A 22,692-nucleotide genomic window follows, 5' to 3' on the forward strand; every position below is an offset into this window, starting at 1 on the left:
AATTTTCACCTGCATGAGAGATTGTTATTTTACTCAAAATTATAGCCTTTGTTAAACCAAGCTCTTGGGCCAAATAATCCTCTCTTTGCCAAGAGTGCATGAAAATATCTGAAAGTCACTTTTTGTCCTAAGTTTTTTGGAACTGAAAGATGGGAAAGAGTTTGGATTTGGAGAATGATCCAAGGATACAAATACTAAAAATTCTAAAAGTATTTGAAAAAAAATTGAACTTACAAGTTGAACCTGTGCCGCGTATCTCGTCATACCCATATCCCTGTGACAGCTAAAAAATTTGTTCCTGCCTTAATTTTATTTTGACACTGTGCTGTTAATCTGTTATGAAAAGACCAAAAACAATCTTTACCAAGTTTGGTCCCATAAATGCCCAATTTGTGGAAGTTGTGGCTGGTCGGTAGGGATGTGACCAGTTCAGGTCAACATACAGATCATACATCTCTCAAATCTGATCTGATTAGCTCTCTTAATTGATCGAGATTTACCTGCAAAAGAACTTAATTAGATTCAAGCAATTTTGGACCTTTATAAGATTTGGATTGGAAAACTTATCAAATCCAAACAATGAAAATAATCAGGTCTGGATTTTGGGTCAGTTGGATATATAACCCAAATTCAACCCACCTGAGATACCCTATTGGTAAGATATGCAAGTAACTAGGTTGATCAGATCCAATTCGTATACCAACACTCCTGTGGGAGTAACCATAGGGACCTATTGGTTGGAAATATAACTAGGTTTGATGATATCCAATTCATGAAACAAAACTCCATTTGGAGTAACCACAGGTAGGGCTGGTAAATGACCTGAACGAGCCGAGCTTGCAGTGTTCAAGCTTGCCTCGTTCTTGTGGCGAGCCAAGCCAAGCCAAGTTTGAGCTCATAATGTGCGAGTTAAACGAGCTGAGTTTGAGCTGGTTTATTTATAGAAAAAATACATTGGTTTGGAGCTGAAAGAAATAGGTTTATAAAAAAAATACATGTAAAATATATCTAAATTATTTTTTTAATACCTAACGAGCTTATACGAGTCCAGTCGAGCCGAGTAAAAATTGTTTATATTCAGCTTGTCGAGCCTATGATTATTTTCCTTTTTTATGTAACAGTGACTCCATAAAAAAATCACGCTAAAAAGATATGGCTAGAGAGAGAGAGAAAGAGAGAGTTTGGATTTGGAGAATCTGGTGGATTCATTTCCAAGAGACGCAAAAAATGTAATTTGGTTCCCAAACCGTGATCACAACAATGACCCACCGTCGTTTGAAATATTTGCATCAAAATCCAAGCACCAGTGTCCATGTGTTCAATTTCTGGAATGGACCCTAATCTGTTTCTACTAATCAAATATGGAATTGGAAGCCAGTTCCAATTTCACTTCTCTAGACAGCAGGGTGCAACTGGCCAGGTCGGCCATACTCGACCTGAACTAATTAGACCAAAACCAATACGATCTTGATAGACCCATGGGTTTGGATCAGAGAGGAGCCATTTTGGGGTAAGAAAAATATAAACCCAAAGTAGTTTATACAGGCATTCTTATACCCAACCCAAATGGTTTTATGCAATTTGTACTTGAACAGACCCCAACATGAACCCAGTTTGTAACCAAAATCATTTCATACCCAACCTGAAAATGAACCAATCCAAACTTAAATGACCCATCAACACAATTGACCCAAACCTGAATTAGATTTGTACCCATACCTGTTTCAACTAATGTTTCTTTTCAGCTCTGAATTTTGATATACTTTGGAATAGTGAGTTTGTTAAATATATAATCCCGTAAGAGAATCATATCTGACCCAATTAAAAAGTGAGTGAGTTTCAAACATAACCCGTTCATACCTGACTCCATTTAATCCTGAATCCATTAACCCACATGGGCCTACAATTTCAATCAGAGACCTGAACCTGTAGATCGGTCATGTTTAGGTCCAATTTTTAAACTCGATTAGTCTGCGAAAAACAAGACCCATTTATACCCCACCCGACCTATACCTGAATCCATTAACCCATACAGGTCAACAATTTCAGTCATATCCAGAGTTAAATCAAATTCGGTTAGGTCTGGTCTAACTTTTAAAAAGGTCTGCAAAACCTGACTAGAACCCAGCCCCATTACATCCCTAGAGAGACTGAATTCAGCTTGAAGCCATATAAATCCTAAAGGGTGCAAACCAGATTGCAACTGTGTGCTCTTACTGCAACAGGCAAGGCCATGTCACAGATTTTCTTGTTAGCAGGCTTTCCAACTTCGAAACAGGAAAAAGGTTGACACGATGTTTTCCTCCACAAAACACAATTTACTGAAACACCTGCACTTTGACAAATCTGGCCTTATTTGAAGAATCAAAATGACAAACTACTATCTGGTTTTATATATCACAACAAATACCTTATAGACTAACTTCTCCATGAAACAACACTATTTAAAGTTGTAGATCTATCACGGCACCTAATTGCTACTGCACCACAATAACGGTCAGACAGGTGGTACATAAATTACACGCCCAACCTCGACTTTATGCAGGCTGCCAGTACAACCACCACCACAAGGTTGACCTAGCATGGCTTAGCCAATGATAGGTCATCTCTGTATGAACATGAAACTGTTAAAGCAAAGCCCATAAAAGGATTCAACCCAACCACTTTCAATTCTCACATTCAGCAAAGAGTTCATCAGCAGGAGAAGGCAAAAGTAGCGCACATGTAGAACAGAATTTCCAAATTCCACCAACCTCAATGCAAAGCTACATGAAGAAAAACACAAGAAACAATTTACTGTAAAAGAAGACAGAACCATGATGTAATGTCCTACTGATATTAAAAAAGGTGCCACAATTGGCCATAATAATACCTGCATGCAGTGAACATGTAAGACACCATCTTCATGGAAGAAGTCATGACTCTCACCTGGTTACCATCAACTATAACAGACAGATGATCAGCAAACTTAGTCTTAAAATGGTTGGTTGAAGATAATGGTTACAGTTCATAAAACAATATGCTTGATCAACATCAGAGACTCAAATTCAGAAAATGATCTTATTTCTTTGAGCCAAGGACAGATGTCGGCCCTCACCTCAGATGGCATGCCCAAGTTCTTCACAAAAGAAACTGAAGAGTAGGTTTACAGCAACACGTCTTTACTCTCTTTTCAATGAATGAATGCAAGGTAAGGCAAACCTAACCACCGATTCCTGAACTAGTGATAGCATGTGCACTTGCTTTTACTAATGCACCTAGAAATGCATCAATCCACAACTGACCAGCTATGTCACAGGGACTCGGCAAAGCAGGTGCCGCAGACGCGACGCGGGTGCGGGTGCGGCACCGGGTGCGGTCAACACGACCCTGGGTGCAGTCAACGCACCCAGGGTCATTTTCATCCACATTTCGGACGTTAACCCCCCCCCCCCCCCCCATGAAAAGGATTGATTAGGGCAAATTTTTTTTTTTTGCCCAAATCACTCCTCTCCTCTCCCGCGCAACCCTCTCCTCCCGACGCCACCTCCGAAGCTCCTCCTCTCCCTCGTTGCAGGTACGTCCCTCTCGATCTCTGCTTGTGTCGGCAGAGGAGGGGCCGAGGCCCCCCTGCGCCCTCTCTTTCTCTCGTTGGCTCGGCAGGGGAGGGGCCGAGCCCCCCCCCCCCCCCCCCCTGCACCCTCTCTTTCTCTTGTTGGGTTGGCAGAGGAGGGGCCGAGCCCCCGCTCTCGCTCTTTTGTTGGGTCGGCAGGGGAGGGGTTGAGCCCCCCCTCTCGCTCTTTTGTTGGGTCGACAGGGGAGGGGCCGAGCCCCCCTGCTCCCTTTGTTTTCGACAGGGGAGGAGCCCAGCCCCCCTCTCGCTCTCTTGTTGGGTCAGCAGGGGAGGGGTTGAGCCCCCCCTGCTCCCTCTGTTTTCAGCAGGGGAGGGGCCGAGCCCCCCCCCCCCCCCCCCCTCTCGCTCTCTTGTTGGGTCGGCAGGGGAGGGGGCGTCGAGCCCCCCTTGCTCCCTTTGATTTCGACAGGGGAGGGGTCGAGCCCCCCCTCTCGCTCTCTTGTTGGGTCGGCAGGGGAGGGGCTGAGCCCCCCCTGCTCCCTCTGTTTTCAGCAGGGGAGGGACCGATCCCCGCCTGCGCCTTCTCTTGCTCTTGTTGGGTTGGCAGGGGAGGGGTCAAGGCCCCCTGCGCCCTCTCTTGCTCTTGTTGGGTCGGCAAGGGAGGGGTCGAGCCCCCCTACGCCCTCTCTTTCTCTCGTTGGGTCGGCAGGGGAGGGGTCGAGCCCCCCCCCTCTCGCTCTCTTGTTGGGTCGGCAGGGGAGGGGTTGAGCCCCCCCTGCTCCCTCTGTTTTCAGCAGGGGAGGGGCCGAGCACCCCCCCCCCCCCTCTCGCTCTCTTGTTGGGTCGACAGGGGAGGGGGCGCCGAGCCCCCCTTGCTCCCTTTGATTTCGGCAGGGGAGGGGCCAAGCCCCCCCTCTCGCTCTCTTGTTGGGTCGGCAGGGGAGGGGCTGAGCCCACCCTGCTCCCTCTGTTTTCAGCAGGGGAGGGACCGAGCCCCCCCCCCCCCCTCTCGCTCTCTTATTGGGTCGGCAGGGGAGGGGCTGAGTCCCCCCCCCCCCCTGCTCCCTCTGTTTTCGACAGGGGAGGGGGTCGAGCCCCCGTCTCTGCTCTCTGTTTTTGGCAGGGGAGGGGCAGATCCCCCTCTTTGGTGATTTTATATCAAGATAATGTCAGTCTGTATAATTGATTTAAAATTTTGAATGTATTTTTTTTGTGTTTTCAGGATAAAAATAACGGATAAAGGGAAAGGACTTGCGTGATCCTCATCCCAACATGTGAGTTCTGCTAGTTTTGCTGATAGTTGTAGTTGGATTGATGATGTGGGGCCACTATGGGTACATGTAGATAAACTTGCAAAAACTGGAGAAAGAGGTGGTGGAAACAAGAGATTTCGATGCAAGCTCTGCGAAAGAGATTTTGTTGGGTCTTACACAAGAGTGAAAGCTCATTTATTGAAGATACCAGGACATGGCATTTCAGCTTGCAGAAAAATTGATGAGGCAATGCGAAGACAATACAAGAAGAATATGAGAAGAGAAAGGCAATGGCCTATTCTTGTGCAGTTAGTGTGCCATTTGCAAGCCACCAAGAAGATGTTGAAAAAAAAGAAAAGTCAATGTAGGAGGTAGAGGAACGATACAAGCATCATTCAATACATATGGAAGAGAAGAATTGGATAGAAAAGTTGGGAGGTATTTTTATTCTTGTTCACTCCCATTTAATGCGGCTAGAAATCCTTATTGGAAGGATTTAGTAACATCCTTGGCAAATTGTAATTTGAGTGGTTATGTGCCTGCAAGTTCAGAAAAAATATGAACCACACTTCTTGCAGAAGAGAGGGCAAATGTGGAGAGGTTGCTGAAGATTAAAAAATATTGATGGGAGCAAAATGGAGTTTCTATTATGTCTGATGGATGGACAGATATTCAAAGGCGTCCATTAATCAATTTTATTGCGTGTTCGCTTAGTGGCCCAATATTCTTTAAAGCAGTTGATGCATCTGGGGAATATAAAAATGCAGAGTATTTGAGGGGATTGTTTATAGAAGTGATAAAAGAAGTGGGTGATCAGAAAGTGGTATAAATCATTACAGACAACGCTCCAGTTTGTAAAAGTGCAACGTTGAGTTTAGAGAGTGAGTACCCTCATATTTTTTGGACTCCTTGTGTAGCACACAACTTAAATCTAACCCTAAAGAGCATTTGCAACCCCAAAGAAGAAGAAAATTCACAAGCATATGCTTTATGTTTATGGATTGAAGATTTAGAAAGAAATGTCAAAAGCATTAGGAATTTTGTTGTTAACCACCATCGTGCTAATGCTATATTTAATAGGCATTCTGATTTAAAATTGTTAAAGATCGTTGAAACACATTTTGCGTCCATCATTGTGATGATGAAGAGGATTAAAAGAGTGAAGAATGCTTTGATTAACATGGTGACTGATGAAAATTGGACATTCTATCGTGCTGATGATGATATCAAGGCTCAAGAAATTAAAAAATTCATTCTTGATGATGAGTTTTGGGATAGAGTGGTATACTTCCTTCAATTTACGCAACCTATTTGGGAAATGTTAAAAGAAATTGATAAGGATGAGCCCATGCTTCACAGAGTTTATGAAATGTGGGATAATATGATTGAAAAAATACGAGTTATAGTTTTCAAGCATGAAGAAAAAAATCCTGCATTGGATGATTCAAATTTTTTTAATCATATTCATTCAATTTTAGTCAGAAGATGGGATAAGAGCAACACTCCTTTGCATTGCATGACACATTCTCTTAATCCAAAATATTATGCAAATAAGTGGCGGGCTGATGGTATTGGTCGTGTCCCTCCAAATTTAAACCTAGAGCTATCAAGACATAGAAATATGTGTATGACAAGACTTTTTTCAGAAGCATATCTTCTACATCAAGTCACACAAGAGTTTGGAAAATTTTCATCTTCGAGATTATATAGACCGGCATTATTCGCGAGAGAAGAAGATAATATAGATCCTATCACATGGTGGTCAACATTTGGATCAGAAACACCTCTTCTCCAACGTCTTGCATTAAGATTGCTATCGCAGCCTGCTAGTTCATCTTGTTGTGAAAGAAATTAGAGCACATATTCTTAAATCCACAACATGAAAAGAAACAAACTCACCAGCAAGCGTGCAGAGGATTTAGTATATGTTCATTTAAATCTTCGATTACTTTCACGAAGCAATGATGAATACAGGTACTAATTTGCTTTCTTAGTTATTTGATTATTTCTTAGTTTTCATTTAAATATACTTGTATTGTATTTAACATTTTCAAATTGGGTTTGTAACGCAGACAAAAAACATCCAAATTTTGGGATATAAACCCAAAAGAGTGTAACTTTGAGGGAGAGCATGATTTCAACATAACAAACATGGATTTAACTGAGCCCAGTATTCCTTCTAATGATGCATTTGATGATGAAGAAGAAAATTATTAACATCCATTACTTCATCAGGATATACTTTGGTACGTAATTTAGTTCTTTTATGCTTTACTTATTTGATTGATATTTAGGTTGATTTATGTAATTGCTTTACTTATTTGATTGATAATTTGATATCATGCATGATGAATAATATTATGACAATGTTAACTGTTAAATGTTAAGCTGTTAAAACTTCAAAATTATATATATATATATACATTTTTTCCCCTGTCGCACCCCCGCACCCGGGTTTTTTGGAAGTGCCGCATCCCCGCACCCGCACCCATGTGACATAGCTGACAAGCCAAAATGGTATCCTCTGATAAATGTGTAGACAAGCAATATCAGGGGCACATCCTACAAAAGATAAATTGAGCCTTATCATCAACTAAAGGTGATATAAAAGAAATGCTGTACATCTGACAAAGGAAAGAGAGAAAAAGTCGGTTCGGTTTTACAAAATTACTGAAAAACCAAACTTGCATTCTTTCCCTGAAACTGCACTACTATTCTTTCCATTAACAAAGAATCTCACTTGAAATTGTTATCGAATAGAGGGCATTAATAGTAACATATAGCTTGCACAAAATGTAAGCATGAATGCTATTGGTTCACATCGCAGCATTAAAGAAAATTGTGATGCATAAAAGGTAAAATTGCTTCTCCTTTATTACAAAATGATCCCAGAAAACATATAGCAGTCAATTATTGGATAATCTGCTGCAGATTGGGCAGAAAGTCAATAGCAAGTTATTGTATGTTTGAGGCAGAAATATCTTGAAGTAGAAAGCAAAAATTTGTAGCCCAATCAAGTTGTAGGAATTATATTCAAAATGGTCTGAAAATACGGTTAAATGAATATTCTGGCCAAATACCATACAAACATAGTTTTTTGTGATAATATGCTTCTTAAGTCTACACATTTACATATAGACCGTCACTTTGTGAGAGGAAATGAAAATGAAGAAATTGAAATGATGTTTGTCAGTTCAAAATTCCAATATCAAGAACAAGACACCACTTTCTTAAAGTTAAATTGCACATGTTTAAAGTTTAAAACAGAATGTACAACTACAGGGGATGTGTTATGAAGGAAATACACGTGCTTCCAGGGGCATCTTGATCCTTCAGTTATATAGTTTTAATGAGTGGCAGTCATGCAGTATATACAGTTATATAATTAATTAAGGGCATCCTACTTGTAGTATAATTTACAAATTAATCTAAAATAGGATGCTGTTACTAAATGTCATTAAGGTTACTATCATCAAACTATAAATACCTAACATTATGTGCCACTCCACACTACTGAAAATATGGTGTTCACAGCTGCTCCCTCTTCTTCCTTTCGCTCGTTTTGCGGGCTTCTCCTTACACTTAATGGTTGCAATGATGTAGATCACAAATAAAATAGATCATAAAGAAAACTTACTCGAGAAATATGTCAGATTATGAGAGTCATCACCCAATAAGGCATCGTACTTGTCTCAGACTACAGCTTTCTGCATCCAGCCAACAATGTACATAAACGATTGGGTCCTTTCATACCTAAAAACATGATTCACATACTATCTGCTAAATTACTACTAGCAGCACGCTATCCTCTTTTCCTGGACCAATTTACATGAAAGTATATCCTCGAAAGGGCTGGAGTGTGCACTTTATGCACTGAAATTTCAAGTTTGCGACTACGGATTTGAGTGCAGCAACTTGGCTCATATGCTAACATCAAAAATACTTCTTTGAGACATTAATTTTGGCAGATATCTGATCCTCCATATCTTCAGGCATGAAAGGATTCTTGACTATCAAAATACTTTCATTTCATGATTTCATCCATGGATTTGGATTTGATGCTTGTTGATTTATAAAGCACTGATCAACCAGACGTAATTGCATTCTTTGACCATGCAACATGGCACTTTTGTTATGTAAACCCCATGCTGAAAGCCTACACACCACTGCTGGGGAAAATTTGTTTTTTATGTTTATTGATCATGCATAATTTATGCATTGTAGATTCACATTTTAATGCATGATCCGTCGTAAAAATGGATTAAAAATCCATTCTTATCAACATTTTTCAGGGTGTTGGTTTTAATTTCAAAAAGGAGAAAAATCGCACAAAACAAGTTTACCTGAGTGTTTTTGAATTTTTGATAGCCTTCTTTTGAAAATATTTTTTTAGAAAAGGTAGTTTTGTAAATTTCATAAAATTAGGTAGTGTTTAGAAAATAATTAGTTTAACCTAATTTTGTTTTATAAATAGTCCTAAATAAAGAAAGGCCGTTGTCCTCTCATTGGGAAAAATGCCAGCCTCCTTCTTTCCCTCTTCTCCTCTTTTCCTTTCTTATCTGGTTTTATCACTGATTCTTCCCCATTTCTTTCTTCCTCCTTGATTTTCATTCTACTTCTGATCCTTGCTATCGCCGGTGCTTCTTACCTCGTCTTCGGAGCATGCGTTTCAACCGCGAGAACTATCACTTCTTCTCCTCAACCCCTACATCGGAAGCGGCTGTGAGGTTTGCTTCTTCTCCCCCATCTCTTTATTTGATTCGTAGGTAGTGTAAATTTATTTTCAGTTCATTGCGTACGTAAAAATATATTTTAGCATTGCATATCATATAGTTTATTTTCTGCAATATTGTTTCATCTAGGATAGTCGATTTTTGAGTTGCATTGCATCGTAGAGTAGTTTCGTTTATTTTATTTTCGTCCAGTAATATGTTTTTAGAATACGCAACATTCATATATTTCTTTTTCGGGGCTGCAAACAAACCTGCGTGATTTGCATATTCACGCAGGGTTGTTTGATCATGCAAAATGCCCAAAAAGATCGGGATGAACTTAAACCTTTATCGGACGTTAAAGGCAGAATTTTTTTTAGCCATATATTTTCTGTCGTCGATCTAGTTCATTTGGGAAAACGCAAAAATGATCTGCATCGTTTTCTGGTGAAAAGCGAGGATGAAGTGTGAGCCTTATTCGAAACCCTTAGTGAAAATTCTATGTATCACGCTTCGGCCTCTAGAACTGAAAGGGCAACACCTGCCCCTGTTGGAGAGAAGAAGGTTGGGATGTTAGAGATAGGGACACACCTTGAGTTGTAAAACAAGGTTGACCAGCTGACCTAGAAATTAGATTAGCTGTTATCGAATCCCTCATCAGCTATGCAGTTGTGCGCACTGTGTGCTAGCCCAGCACATCATGTTCTTGATTGCCCTGCGACGCCGCAATACCCTAAATTTGTTCAAGAATAAGTTCAGGTGGCGCAAGGTTTTGCCAAGCCCGCACCCAACCTATTCTGAAATATCTATAACCCAGGTTGGCGAAACCATCTCAACATCTCATGAAAAAACCCACAACAACCCCTTGTCCCTTCCCAAAACCAGCCTAGACTAGGCGGCTACCAGTCGAGCTTTCAGAGACCTATCTATCCTCAAGCTTAGTCTTCCTTTAGTCAGCCTCAATCTCAGGAGCCCACATGTAGTCAGTCCTTTGACGACAAGATGCTTCAGGCTTTTGCGGACATCGAAGCAAACCTGCATTCCCATATCTAGTCCATTGCAAAGTTAGAAACACAGATGAAACAGCTTACCGAGGCACTAAGTAGGTGAAGCGAGGGGACATTACCTAACCAGCCTTTGGTCAACCCTACGAGTAAGAAACCGATGCATGTCTTGCATATGTACACTGTAATGAAGTATGCGGAAGAATCCAAGAATGCCAAAGCATTCACTATGTCCAACACGGACAAATGAAACAAGCATAAGAGAGGAAATCCACCAAGGGATATACGAAGGGTCTTATAATAAGGCTACACACATAAAAAGAATATCTCTTTTATTGGAGAGGAGCTCTCTAAAGCAATACAAAATACAAGGGGGGTTCCCCCTATTTATAAGAAAAGAGAGACCAAAGGGAGCTCCCAATAGAGTCATTGGGAGCCCCCAACAGTCACAATTGTGACCGTTTGGGGCCCCAACGACTCCATTGTGGGGCCCCTTTTGGTATCCCAAAATACATTTTAGAAAATAAAAAAACAAAAATAAAAAACAGGAAAATAAAAGAAATAAAACAAGTACCCCTATTGGGTACTTGTGAAAAGACCATAATACCCCTATCGGGTATTATGGTGAATACATCTATATTTATATATATATAGATGTATTATTACATGTCTTAACACCCCCCCTCAAACTTTACGGGGAGATGACCGAATGTTTGCCAAGAATGAACAAGAAGCGAGGAGCAGGCAGGGCTTTGGTAAAGAAATCTGCAAGTTGATATTCTGAAGTGACATATGACAGTGTAACTGTCCCACGAAGATATTCATCACGTACATAGTGACAGTCCATTTCAATATGTTTAGTCCTCTCATGAAAGGTGTGGTTGCTGGCAATATAGATGGCACTTTTGTTGTCGCAACAAAGCTTCGAAGCACCGGTAATTTCGACTCCCATATCTTGAAGAAGACTTTGAAGCCACACAAGCTCCATTGTAGTAGTTGTCATAGCCCTGTATTCTGCTTCAGTAGAAGACAATGAGACTTTTTGTTGTTCCTTGCACCTCCAAGCAATTAGCGAATCTCCTAAGAAAACACAAAAGCCAGTAGTTGAGACTCGATCATTTGGGTTTCCTCCCCAGTCAGCATCAGTATAAGCCAGTAAATCTAAGGAAGAGAGTGAGGATAGGAATAGCCCTTTAGTCAAAGTATTTTTGATGTATCGAATGATCCGAAGCACAGCACTCATATGCACAGATGTAGGGGCATGCTGAAAATGGCTTGCAGAGTGCACAGCATGAGCAATATCAGGCCTGGTGATAGTCAGATAGGTGAGAGAGCCAATGAGTTGCCTGTAGGGCGTAGGATCATCCAGCAGAACTCCATCCTCCAGTCGTACTTTAGCATTGATAACCTCAGAAGTCTCCACCTTTTTGTCATCTGAAATCCCAGATTTGGAACATATGTCTGCAGCAAGCTTCATCTGTGACAATATATACCCTCGAGGAGAGTATGTTGCTTCTATACTAAGAAAGTACCTGAGAAAACCCAGATCAGACATATCAAAATTATGTTTTAACATATTTTTAACATTAAGAATATCACTTTCATCATTGCCAATGATGATCATATCATCAACATAAAGCAGAAGGATGATGATACTATTACCTGCACGTTTAACAAAAAGAGCAGTGTCAGTATAACATGAACGAAATCCCAATTGTAACATGATAGCACTAAATCTATCATACCAAGCCTTAGGGGCTTGTTTAAGGCCATATAAAGCTTTTAATAATCGAAGAGTTTGACCTTGATTAACACTAATTCCTGGCAAAGGGTCCATATATACTTCTTCATTCAACTAACCATTAAGAAAGGCATTTTTAACATCTAATTGAATATATAGGCCATTTCTTAGATGATGCTCCAGCAATTAGAGTTCTAACGCTTGTCATGCGAGCCACGGGGGCAAAAGTCTCCTCATAATCGATGTCATATTCTTGTGAATATCCCTTAGCAACTAATCTAGCTTTATAACATTATAGGGAACCATCACTTTTTGTTTTGACTTTGTAGACCCACCGACATCCTATAGCTTTTTTATTTGGAGGAAGTTGAACTATTTTCCAAGTTTTAGCCTTATTTAAAGCATCTAATTCAACTTTCATTGCTTCAACCCAATAAGGAATATTTTTTGCTTGATTATAATGGGAAGGTTCATAGTAAGAATGCAAGGCTATTAGACAAACTCTATAGTTAGGTGAGAGAGTTTCATATGAGACAAACCTATTAGGTGGAATTGATTCACTAGAAGATCGCCTAAGGGAGGTTTCTTCTAGGGGTTCATTAAGCCGCAAGAATTTTTCTAAAGAACTAATAGGTTGTGCTTCCTCACGCCGAGTGTATACTTGGAGATTGTCACCATTAGTTGGTGATACATCATTATCATGAGAATCATGAGTATTTTCGAAAAATTTTGGATGACTCAAAGAGTCATCATTTGAAACTTCTAAAAGATCATTGATAAACATATAATCAATTTCATTTGGTTTTTCCAATATTTCAAATCCATTTTCATCTTCTAAAAAGGTCACATCTTTGGAGACAAATAACTTATTGTTTTTATAGTCAAAGCATTTATAGCCCTTTTGATTTTCACCATATCCTAAAAATACGCATTCTATTGCTTTAGGTGACAATTTATCTCTTTTATGTAAAAGAACAAAGCATTTACACCCAAAAATACGAAGACGATTGTAGTCGGGTGTCATATTGAAAAGTTTTTCATAAGGAGAGATATTGTTCAATTTTGAAGATGGCATTCTATTGATTAAATAGGTGGAGGTTAACACGGCTTCGGCCCAAAAACTTTTAGGAATATTATTAGAAATAAGTAAAGATCTAGTGGTTTCTAAAATATGCCTATGTTTTCTTTCCGCTAGGCCGTTTTGTTGAGGAGTTCTTGGACAAGATTTTTTATGACAAATGCCATGTTGTTTTAAATATGATTGAAACTCATTTGAGAAGTATTCTCCACCCGAATCGGATCTAAGAATGGATATTTGACTTTGAAATTGATTTTGAACTTTTGCATGAAATTCTTTGAAGAAGTTAAAAACTTCTGATTTAAGGTTAAGAAAATAAATCCATACATATCTAGTATAATCATCAATAAAGGTAACATAATATTAATAATCACCTTTGGATAGAACCGGAGATGGTCCCCATACATCGGAATGCACCAATTCAAAAGGTCTTGTTGTCACAAAGGTTCTAATAGAAAAAGGAATAGACTTCATTTTTCCAAAAATGCAATCTTTGCAATTGATATCTTTTTCTTTACAAGAACTTGTTTCCAAAAAGAAAAAGATACATTTTAGAGTAACTTGGATGTCCAAGCCTTTTATGCCAAGTTTCAATATTTTTGTCTTGGACATAAGTACAAAATGAGGTATTTGGAAGCATTAAGTTATCCATAAAATAAATATCTCCCTTCCTATGGCCTTGCCCAATCCGCTTCCCGGACCGGAGATCCTGCACAAAGCACTCTTGGGATGAGAAAGATATTTCACATCCATGGTCGGCAATTTGAGAAACGGAAAAGAGGTTAAGATTTAATTTAGGAACTATTTTAACTTTTGGAAAAAGAAAATTTTGAACATTTTTAGAATCAAGAGTTCCAATACCATTTATTTTGAGAAAAGTTCCATCGGCCGTAGAGACACAAGATATTTTTGAATTGGTGTGCACGTTGGTTAATGCATTTTCATGAGAAGTCATGTGAAAAGAGGCTCCGGAATCTAAAATCCAAGAGTACGTACCGGGAGGTGATGATGAGGCAATGGCGGCACCGATGGTGGAAGAAGTAGCCTTTAGAATTTGTTGGAGAGCCAAGGAGATTTGACCAAGAGTATCTTTGAGATCCCCGTTCTTGCCGTCATCTTCTTTGGTGGATGATTCCTCAACGGAAGCCACCTTTGGCTTGAATGCCCCATTTAGCTTTGGGCAAACGGGTTTAATATGTCCTGGCTCATAACAATGATGACATATAATCATTTTTCTTCCACCACTCCCTTGCTTACCAAAATGAGGTGGTTTGTATGTTTTAACATGATTGTCGGGTTTAGATACGGCAAGAACTTCATCTATGCTTTTACCCATGCTATGCCTAGTCTCTTCTTGAGTAATCTCGACAATAGCCTCTTCTAAAGGAGGAAACGTAGATCTATGGAGAAGTGAGGATCTAACTTGTTCAAATTCGGGACGAAGCCCAAATAAAAATTGAAACAATCTATCTTGTTCCATTTGTTTTTGTCTTAGTTCCACATCCTCCATAGCCACCCATTTAGGCTCTAAAAGAGCCAATTCATCCCACAAAGGATTTAGAGCACTATAATAGTCTTGTATGCTCATGTCGCCTTGTTTTGTGGTTCTCACTTTTTCTTGCAAAAAATAAGCTCTTGCAAGATCCTTTTGGGTAAACATACCCTTCATAAAAAACCAAGCTTCATTTGCCCGGCGGAATTTTGCAATATTTGCACATACCTTAAATTCAACATTATTCATAAACCATGCTAGGATTTTTACATGGTTGCTCTCCCAATCTTCCATTTGGTGATGATAATCTTCTATGGCCTTGAGACGAGCATCACCTTCAAGTGCTTTCTCTTGATCTTCTTCCATCTTTGTGAGCTTAAGTTGGGGTTCCGGAACGGTTCCCATTACATAACCCCAAAGCTTCTTGCCTTTGAGATTATTCTTCATTGCGGATGCCCACATCATGTAATTTTTTCCATTGAGCTTGAATGATAGATCGATCTTGACTTCCATTGCTACAAAATGAAGATGTGAAAAAGAAAGGAAGTAGAGAGAGACACGATTTTACCTTAGAAGATCGTATGGCTCTGATACCATATAATGAAGTATGCGGAAGAATCCAAGAATGCCAAAGCATTCACTATGTCCAACACGGACAAATGAAACAAGCATAAGAGAGGAAATCCACCAAGGGATATACGAAGGGCCTTATAATAAGGCTACACACATAAAAAGAATATCTCTTTTATTGGAGAGGAGCTCTCTAAAGCAATACAAAATACAAGGGGGGGTTCCCCCTATTTATAAGAAAAGGGAGACCAAAGGGGGCTCCCAATAGAGTCGTTGGGAGCCCCCAACGGTCACAATTGTGACCATTGGGGGGCCCCAACGACTCCATTGTGGGGCCCCTTTTGGTATCCCAAAATACATTTTAGAAAATAAAAAAACAAAAATAAAAAACAGGAAAATAAAAGAAATAAAACAAGTACCCCTATTGGGTACTTATGAAAAGACCATAATACCCCTATCGGGTATTATGGTGAATACATCTATATTTATATATATAGATGTATTATTACATATGTCTTAACATACACATCAAGAGCAGGCACAGGCGATTACCATCCTTAGGGCAGGAAAGAGTTTCATAGAACTAGGAAGACTGCAGAAGAAAGAGAGAGACAGATTTTTAAGCAGTCAGTCCCTATTGAGACATCCTAGGAAAGCGGGAGGGATCCTCCACCTGAGCCTTCCAGATCATATCTACCCAAGACCCATTTTCTTGAGGCATTAGAGAAACCGAAGTCGTTCGACAAGCAAGGGATGAAGATGCAGGAGATGCTTGAGATTTTCAAGCATATTCAGATTAACATTCCTTTGCTAGATGCCATACAACAAGTCCCTACATATGCAAAGTTCTTGAAAGAGCTTTATACACAGAAAAAGAAGTTAAGGTCGAATGTGACAAAGAAGATTTATCTGACTGAGCAGGTTAGTGCGGTGTTACAACACCAAACTTCGCCTAAGTTCAAGGACTCAGGGGCTCCGATTATCTCATGCGTCATAGGGCACATCACCGTCGAGCGTGCTTTGCTCGACCTTGGGGCAAGCATAAAGGTCTTGCCAGGTTTTTTCTATATCGCGTTTGGGCTAAAGGAGATGAAGCCTACACTAATGACCCTACAGCTAGCAGACAGATCGATCAAGGTCCCGCGAGAGATTCTTGAAGACGTTCTGATCAAGGTGGAGGACTTCTACTTCCCTGTTGACTTCATTATCTTAGATATGGAGAGAGTGGATAAAGTGAGGTCGACCCATTATGTTAGGTCGACCCTTCTTAGCTACTGTCAACGTGTACATTAATTGTCGCACAAGTGCGATGGATTTTTTGTTTGGCAACAGAAAGATGAGGTTGAACATCTTCAACGCTGCGATGGGCCTTGTAGGAGCAGATACTTCTTTCCAGGTTGATTTAGTCTAGGACCTAGTAGAAGCAGAGTCGGTTTGGACGTTGAGTGATCCACCTCAGGAGGTGGTTGATGAATGACTCGTGGGAGATAACCCTGCATTGATCGATTTATCGTCAAGAGAATTGCAGTGGACCTGGCATATTGAGCCCCTCCCAGATTTGGCAGAGAAGCCTATCAGACCTTCGATTGAGAGTCCGCCGAAGATTGAGCTAAAGCCCATGCCCGCTTCGCTCAAGTATGCCTTCCTATGCAAGGATCAGACTCTACCGGTCATCAAATCAGCAGACATGATTCATTCCCTAATGAGCAGCTTCTCCATGTAAAATGTCTCCCCTGCTTTGCGGATATCATTAATTATCTGGTGACTGGAAGATTCCCTGTGCATTGAAACAAGAATGAGAGAGACCGTTTTATGGCACAGGTGAAACACTACTTCTGGGAGGATCCAGAGTTGTTCAAGCTATGTCCCGACTAGATGATTTGAAAGTGCATTCTCGAAGAAGAGTTCGAATCCATTTTAGCTTTTTGTCATTTCTTAGCCTGTGGAGGCCACTTTTCTAGTCGGAGGACCGCTACGAAGGTCCTCAAATCTGGATTTTTGTGGCCGACACTGCATCGAGAATCACATGAGTTTTGTAGGAGATACTTACATTGTCAGCAAACAGGAAATATTTCCAAGCGTAATATGATGCCCCTGCTCCACATCCTTTTAGTTGAGATTTTTGATGTCTGGGGCATCAATTTTATGAGTTCCTTCCTGCCTTCGTTCGGCAATGTTTATATCTTGGTGGCGGTAGACTATGTGTCCAAGTGGGTCGAGGTCGTGGCCACTCAAACCAATGATCACAAAGAGGTGCTCAGATTCATCAAGTATAATATCTTTAGCAGGTTCGACATTTCGAGAGCCATTATTAGCGATAGAGGCAAGCACTTCAAGAATGTGCACGTTGCTTCCTTAAGAAGTATTTGGTACATCATCATATTGTTACGCCATACTATCTACAGACTAGTGATCAGGTCAAGGTCTCCAATAGAGAGATCAAACGTATTCTTGAAAAGACAGTCAGGCCAGACCGAAAGGACTGGTCGCAGCGCTTGAACGATGCATTGTGGGTATACAGGACTGCTTTCAAGACTCTGATTGGCATGTCTCCTTACCTATTGGTTTTTGGGAAGCCATGTTATCTCCCTATTGAATTGGAACATAGGGCTTATTGGGCGATTAAGAAATTTAATTTTGAGATGGCCCAAGCTGGCGCAGAGCGGAAGCTGCAGTTGAGTGAACTCGAGGAGTTGTGAAACGATACGTATGAGAGTGCTAAAATCTACAAGGCTCGAACCAAGCATTTTCATGATAAGATATTTTGAGGAAACAGTTCGAGCCTGGTAAGAAGGTTTGGCTTTTCAATTAGCGACTCCGATTATTTCCACGAAAGCTGAAGTCGAGATGGGATGGCCCGTTCATAGCTCAAGAAGTATTTCTACATGGTGTTGTTGATATTTTGGACCAACGGACGGGCGGGAACTTCAAGGTCAATGGGCAACGGTTGAAGCCCTGCATTTCAGATGTCGCTACTAGTCAGGATATCAAGGTCATTGACCTTGTGGGCGTGTGAGGCAGTGCGCGGTGTATGTATGTTGTACCGTTAGCATTTGGCTTTGGTTATTTCGTAGTTTTTCTTTGTAGTAGTTTGCATATTTCTTTCTTTTTGGTTCATGTGCATGGAAGACAAATTATGTATGCTTTGCATATTTATTTTTGTGAAGTTATTATGAGTTGCAGGTAGTGATACAGGTTGGAATCTCTTCAAGAGCTAGTACAGTGCAACAACAAATGAGATTCCATAGCGCGGATCAGGTGACATCTATCCCATCCCTTGTGTATCTTTTATTTATTATTGTGCATTCATTTAGTTGCATATAAGCATGGAGGAGTGCCACTAAGGACAATGTCATTCAAGCATTGGGGAGGGTATATTTTGCACCCAATTTTTTTTTCTGTCCATGTATCTGCATTAATGAAAACTCATAAAAATTAAGCTTTTAAAGAATAAGTTTTAATCTTTATAAGAATGCTTTACAAAAAAAATTCTGACACTAATATGAAAAAACGTTGTCATTTATCTGGATTTCAAAGAAATGATAGTAGATACATGCTAAAGTTTATTTTTAAATCACAAGTATGAATATGCACAACGTCATTTTTGAAAAACTAAGCAAATGAACAATATCAGAAATAAGAGCTTAAAAAAGAAAAAGAGCATATGTTTAGTTGTTTGATGTCTTTATTGTCTCTAGTAGCTGGGCTCAAACACAAGTTGAAGTGTTTGATTCCCATACCGAAAAGGACAATGAAGAAAATCACTTCTTGGTCTAAGTCAATATTTGTGGCTTATTTGGATCAAGCAAATAGAGCCTGAGGGGTGTTTACACCTGGTGCCCTAAAACCATCTGGTTTGGAAGCCACCAACCCAAAAGCCCATTACATGGACTTTATAGAAAGCTTAAGAGATGTTGACATTGCACATGACAAGAAGAAAGCTATACGTAAAACTATAAAAATAGAAGGCCTAGTGACTCGAGCAATTAAGTCCGAGGGATACTTTGTATCTGGTGCTCTAAGGTCGTCTGACCTAGGAGTTGCTGACTTAAAGCTCGTTACAAAGGTCATGAAAACCTAAAAATTGGTATAGTGCTCAACGAAAAAAAAGAAAAACCATAGAAAATTGAAAATTGAAAAAGAAAAAGAAAGAAAATCAAGAGCATAAAGACAAAGTTCACTGCTTAAAAATAATTATGAAAACCTGTGCAGAAAACATATAAGTGAGGATAAATAAGCAATGGCAATGGTGTGAGTGTACTTGATTTTTAAAGAACAAAGCATAAATGATTGCAGACTTTTAGAAAAGTAGAGAAAAAAGCTTTTATTCTGTGGTGGTATGTAAAGGCTCTAAACACGTTGTGAAAGTATAATGGCATGAAATGTTTGTTTAAACGAACTTCTTAACTGCCTAATGCTTCTTGAATTTGAATCTTGATGTATACATGACAGAGATGTTTGTGGGTAGCATCACTGCAAACCCTTACGAGACTTTACTCATCCACTGGGGTAACTCAGGAGTTTAAAGAGCTTGTTGCATATACTAAATGCAACCGTGATTCCAACGAAAGTGAGTTAGGATTTGATTTACATGTTTTACTTTTACTTTTTCTATGAGGGTCAGTTTGCTTGAGGACTAGCAAACGATAAGCATGAGAGAATTTGATCATGCATAATTTATGTATTGTAGATTCACGTTTTTATGCATGATTCGTTATAAAAATTGATTAAAAACTCATTCTTATCAACATTTTTCAGGGTGTTGGTTTTAATTTTAAAAAGGGAGAAAAATCACACAAAACAAGTTTAACTGAGTGTTTTTGAATTTTTGATAGCCTTCTTTTGAAAATATTTTTTTAGAAAAAGTAGTTTTGTGAATTTCATAAAATTAGGTAGGGTGTTTAGAAAATAATTAGTTTAACCTAATTTTGTTTTATAAATAGTCTTAAACAAAGAGCGGTTGTTGTCCTCTCATTAGGAAAAATGCCAGCCTCCTTCTCTCCCTCTTCTCTTCTCTTTCCCTCTCTTATCTCGTTCTATCACTGTTTCTTCCTTTCTTCTTGATTTTCATCCTACTTCTGATCCTTGCTATCGACAGTGCCTCTTACCTCGTCTTCGGAGCATGCGTTTGAACCGCGGGAATGACCACTTCTTCTACTCGACCCCTTCATCGAAAGTGGCTGCGAGGTTTCCTTCTTCCCCATCTCTTTATTTGATTCATAGGTAATGTAAATTTATTTTAAGTTCATTGCATACGTAAAAATATATTTTAGCATTGCATATCATATAGTTTTTTTTCTGTAATATCGTTTCATATAGTCGATTTTTTAGTTGCATTGCATCGTAGAGTAGTTTCGTTTATTTTATTTTCGTACAATAATATGTTTTTAGAATACGTAGCATTCATATATTTCTTTTTCGGGGCTGCAAACAAACCTGCGTGATTTGCATAGTCGGCAGAACTGAACATATGAATATATATATATATATATATATATATATATGTTCCATGGCATGAACAATAATAAGATCACTAAATCTGATTTTATTGCATCCATTTGCATTTTTGCTATGCATATACAAGAAAACAGAAAATTGACATGCCCATTCTTGGGTGAACACTCATCAAATCTGAACATGAAATAGACTATACATGATCAATACAAGAATTCAAGAGATCGACAGGCATAAATCAAGTTTTTGGTATATAATGAAAATCGTTATAAAAGAGTAAATCTGTATATATATATATTCGAAATCGTGTATTTCTATATATACATATACATAAAATTATATCTTTTTTTCCACTAAATTATTACATAAACCTGATCTAGGCTATTTCTTCCTGTTTAAATCAATAGAGAAATTCGTACCTTCGATCAGAGATGAAAAAAGATTGAAAAGTGTTCGTCGGATGATCGGAACGGAAAGGGATCCTCCTTTCCTTCTTCACCTTCTTTTTCTTCTTCTTTCCTTTCCTTTTCCTCTCTTCTTTTTTTTTTCTATCTTTCTTTCTTTTTTTTCTTTTCCCTTCTTCCTTCTCTCAATCTCCCTCTCTCTAGAAAACAAAATCTAGAGAGAAGGGCGAGTTAGACCCTTTTATAATTTTTTTTTTTGGTCTTCTAGAGAAAGGGTGACGTCCCTTCTAGAGTCCTTCTATAGAGGATGTAGAACTCTATCTCTCTCTAACCAAATCTTATTTACCCTCTTATTATCATTTATTTTATTTTATTTCTTTTTTAACTAAATTGGTATCTATCTAAAACTCCTATCTAGGTAGAGTTCTACCAAATGCGGAATTTCCCCCTTGTCCAAATAATTAAAATTCATAGTTTATTAATTAATATATTTTATTAATTATTAATTATTAATTATTAATTATTTAATTATTTAATTATTAAATAATAAATTTTTAAGAATGTTCCAGAGGGTATCTCACCCCTTTGGGAGTTTTTTTAACATGAAATTTCACTCAATTTAACCTTGTATATTGAATTTAAAACTTTAAATTAGTTGGCCTTCAATTTCGGATATGGATCCAAATCCAAGATTCAAATCGATATCCAATATCCATATGGATCTTAGCCTAGACCAGATCCTAATTAATATCGATCTTTGACTGGATCCATATCCATATCAACTTGGATTAAAACGATCGGATCCGATCCAGTACTGGTCACATCAAGGCATGTCACTTTTGAAAAAAAAAAGATTTTCGGGCCAACCGTAGCTCGAATTCAGAAAACAAAATATCAATGTTTTCAGAATTACGAGACGCATCAAATGATATATTACCTGATTTTTGCCTCCAAATTTTGCTCGAATTTTACTCGATTTTAAAGGTTAAAAATAAAAAGTTTAAACAAATCTTTGTGTCGTTTAGGTCTTGTCAATGGGTCATGGGCCATGCCCCGACTCAACTGACGTCACCTAAAAACAAAGATTTCTATCAACTTACAAAATACTTAACCAAATTTTCAAAAATCTCAGAATTTATAATGAAGGACAAACACAATATATATATATATATATATATATATATATATATATATATATATATATTGTTTGTTTAGATCTGATAATGGTTTTTTAGACATGCATTAAGCCAAGTATATTTCACTGTTTCAAACTTAACGTGTGCATATACATGCACCTGAAAATATGCATTTAAAAAAAATATAATCTTGACTCAGATCTGTAGAGTTGTGTATGCTTGTAGATGAATATATATATTTATTTAGATCTACCAAGTATACATATACACGCAGATCTGGTTCAGATCTGTTGAA

The 22,692-nt window shown here is 38.8% G+C and overlaps 2 protein-coding genes across 5 annotated transcripts in view; one reads left to right on the top strand and one right to left on the bottom strand.

Moving 5' to 3' along the window:
- Window positions 1-262: 262 nt before the first annotated feature.
- LOC149842949 (Tetratricopeptide repeat (TPR)-like superfamily protein) overlaps window positions 263-22,692 on the bottom strand; it is a 47,812-nt gene continuing 25,382 nt past the window's right edge. For 2 of the 4 annotated variants that reach the window (XM_089999525.1, XM_089999522.1), the window contains 2 exons: window positions 2,873-2,942; window positions 2,318-2,765 (listed from right to left, as the gene is read on the bottom strand). The gene's annotated coding sequence lies outside the window, so the exon portion shown is untranslated. Of the gene's footprint in view, window positions 501-2,317; window positions 2,766-2,872; window positions 2,943-6,886; window positions 7,369-22,692 lie in introns of those variants that run through there. The other 2 variants (XM_089999524.1, XM_089999523.1) reach the window with 2 other exon arrangements.
- Window positions 16,157-18,102, top strand: LOC149842950 (uncharacterized). Its single transcript, XM_090000777.1, has 2 exons — window positions 16,157-16,636; window positions 17,809-18,102. Exons 1-2 carry the CDS (start codon window positions 16,157-16,159, stop codon window positions 18,100-18,102), a joined length of 774 nt encoding a protein of 257 aa, XP_089856903.1.

The sequence above is a fragment of the Nuphar pumila genome, chromosome 3 (genome assembly GCF_984573655.1).
Source record: "Nuphar pumila chromosome 3, dmNupPumi1.hap1.1, whole genome shotgun sequence".
Classification (NCBI taxonomy): Eukaryota; Viridiplantae; Streptophyta; class Magnoliopsida; order Nymphaeales; family Nymphaeaceae; genus Nuphar; species Nuphar pumila.

What these genes read in the sequence shown, in the direction of transcription:
- LOC149842950 (XM_090000777.1), top strand. Translation starts at nt 16,157, where the DNA reads ATGAAGATGCAGGAGATGCTTGAGATTTTCAAGCATATTCAGATTAAC. An exon ending in ATATGGAGAGAGTGGATAAA is followed by an intron (nt 16,637 to 17,808) that starts GTGAGGTCGACC and finishes TACTATCTACAG; the next exon opens with ACTAGTGATCAGGTCAAGGT.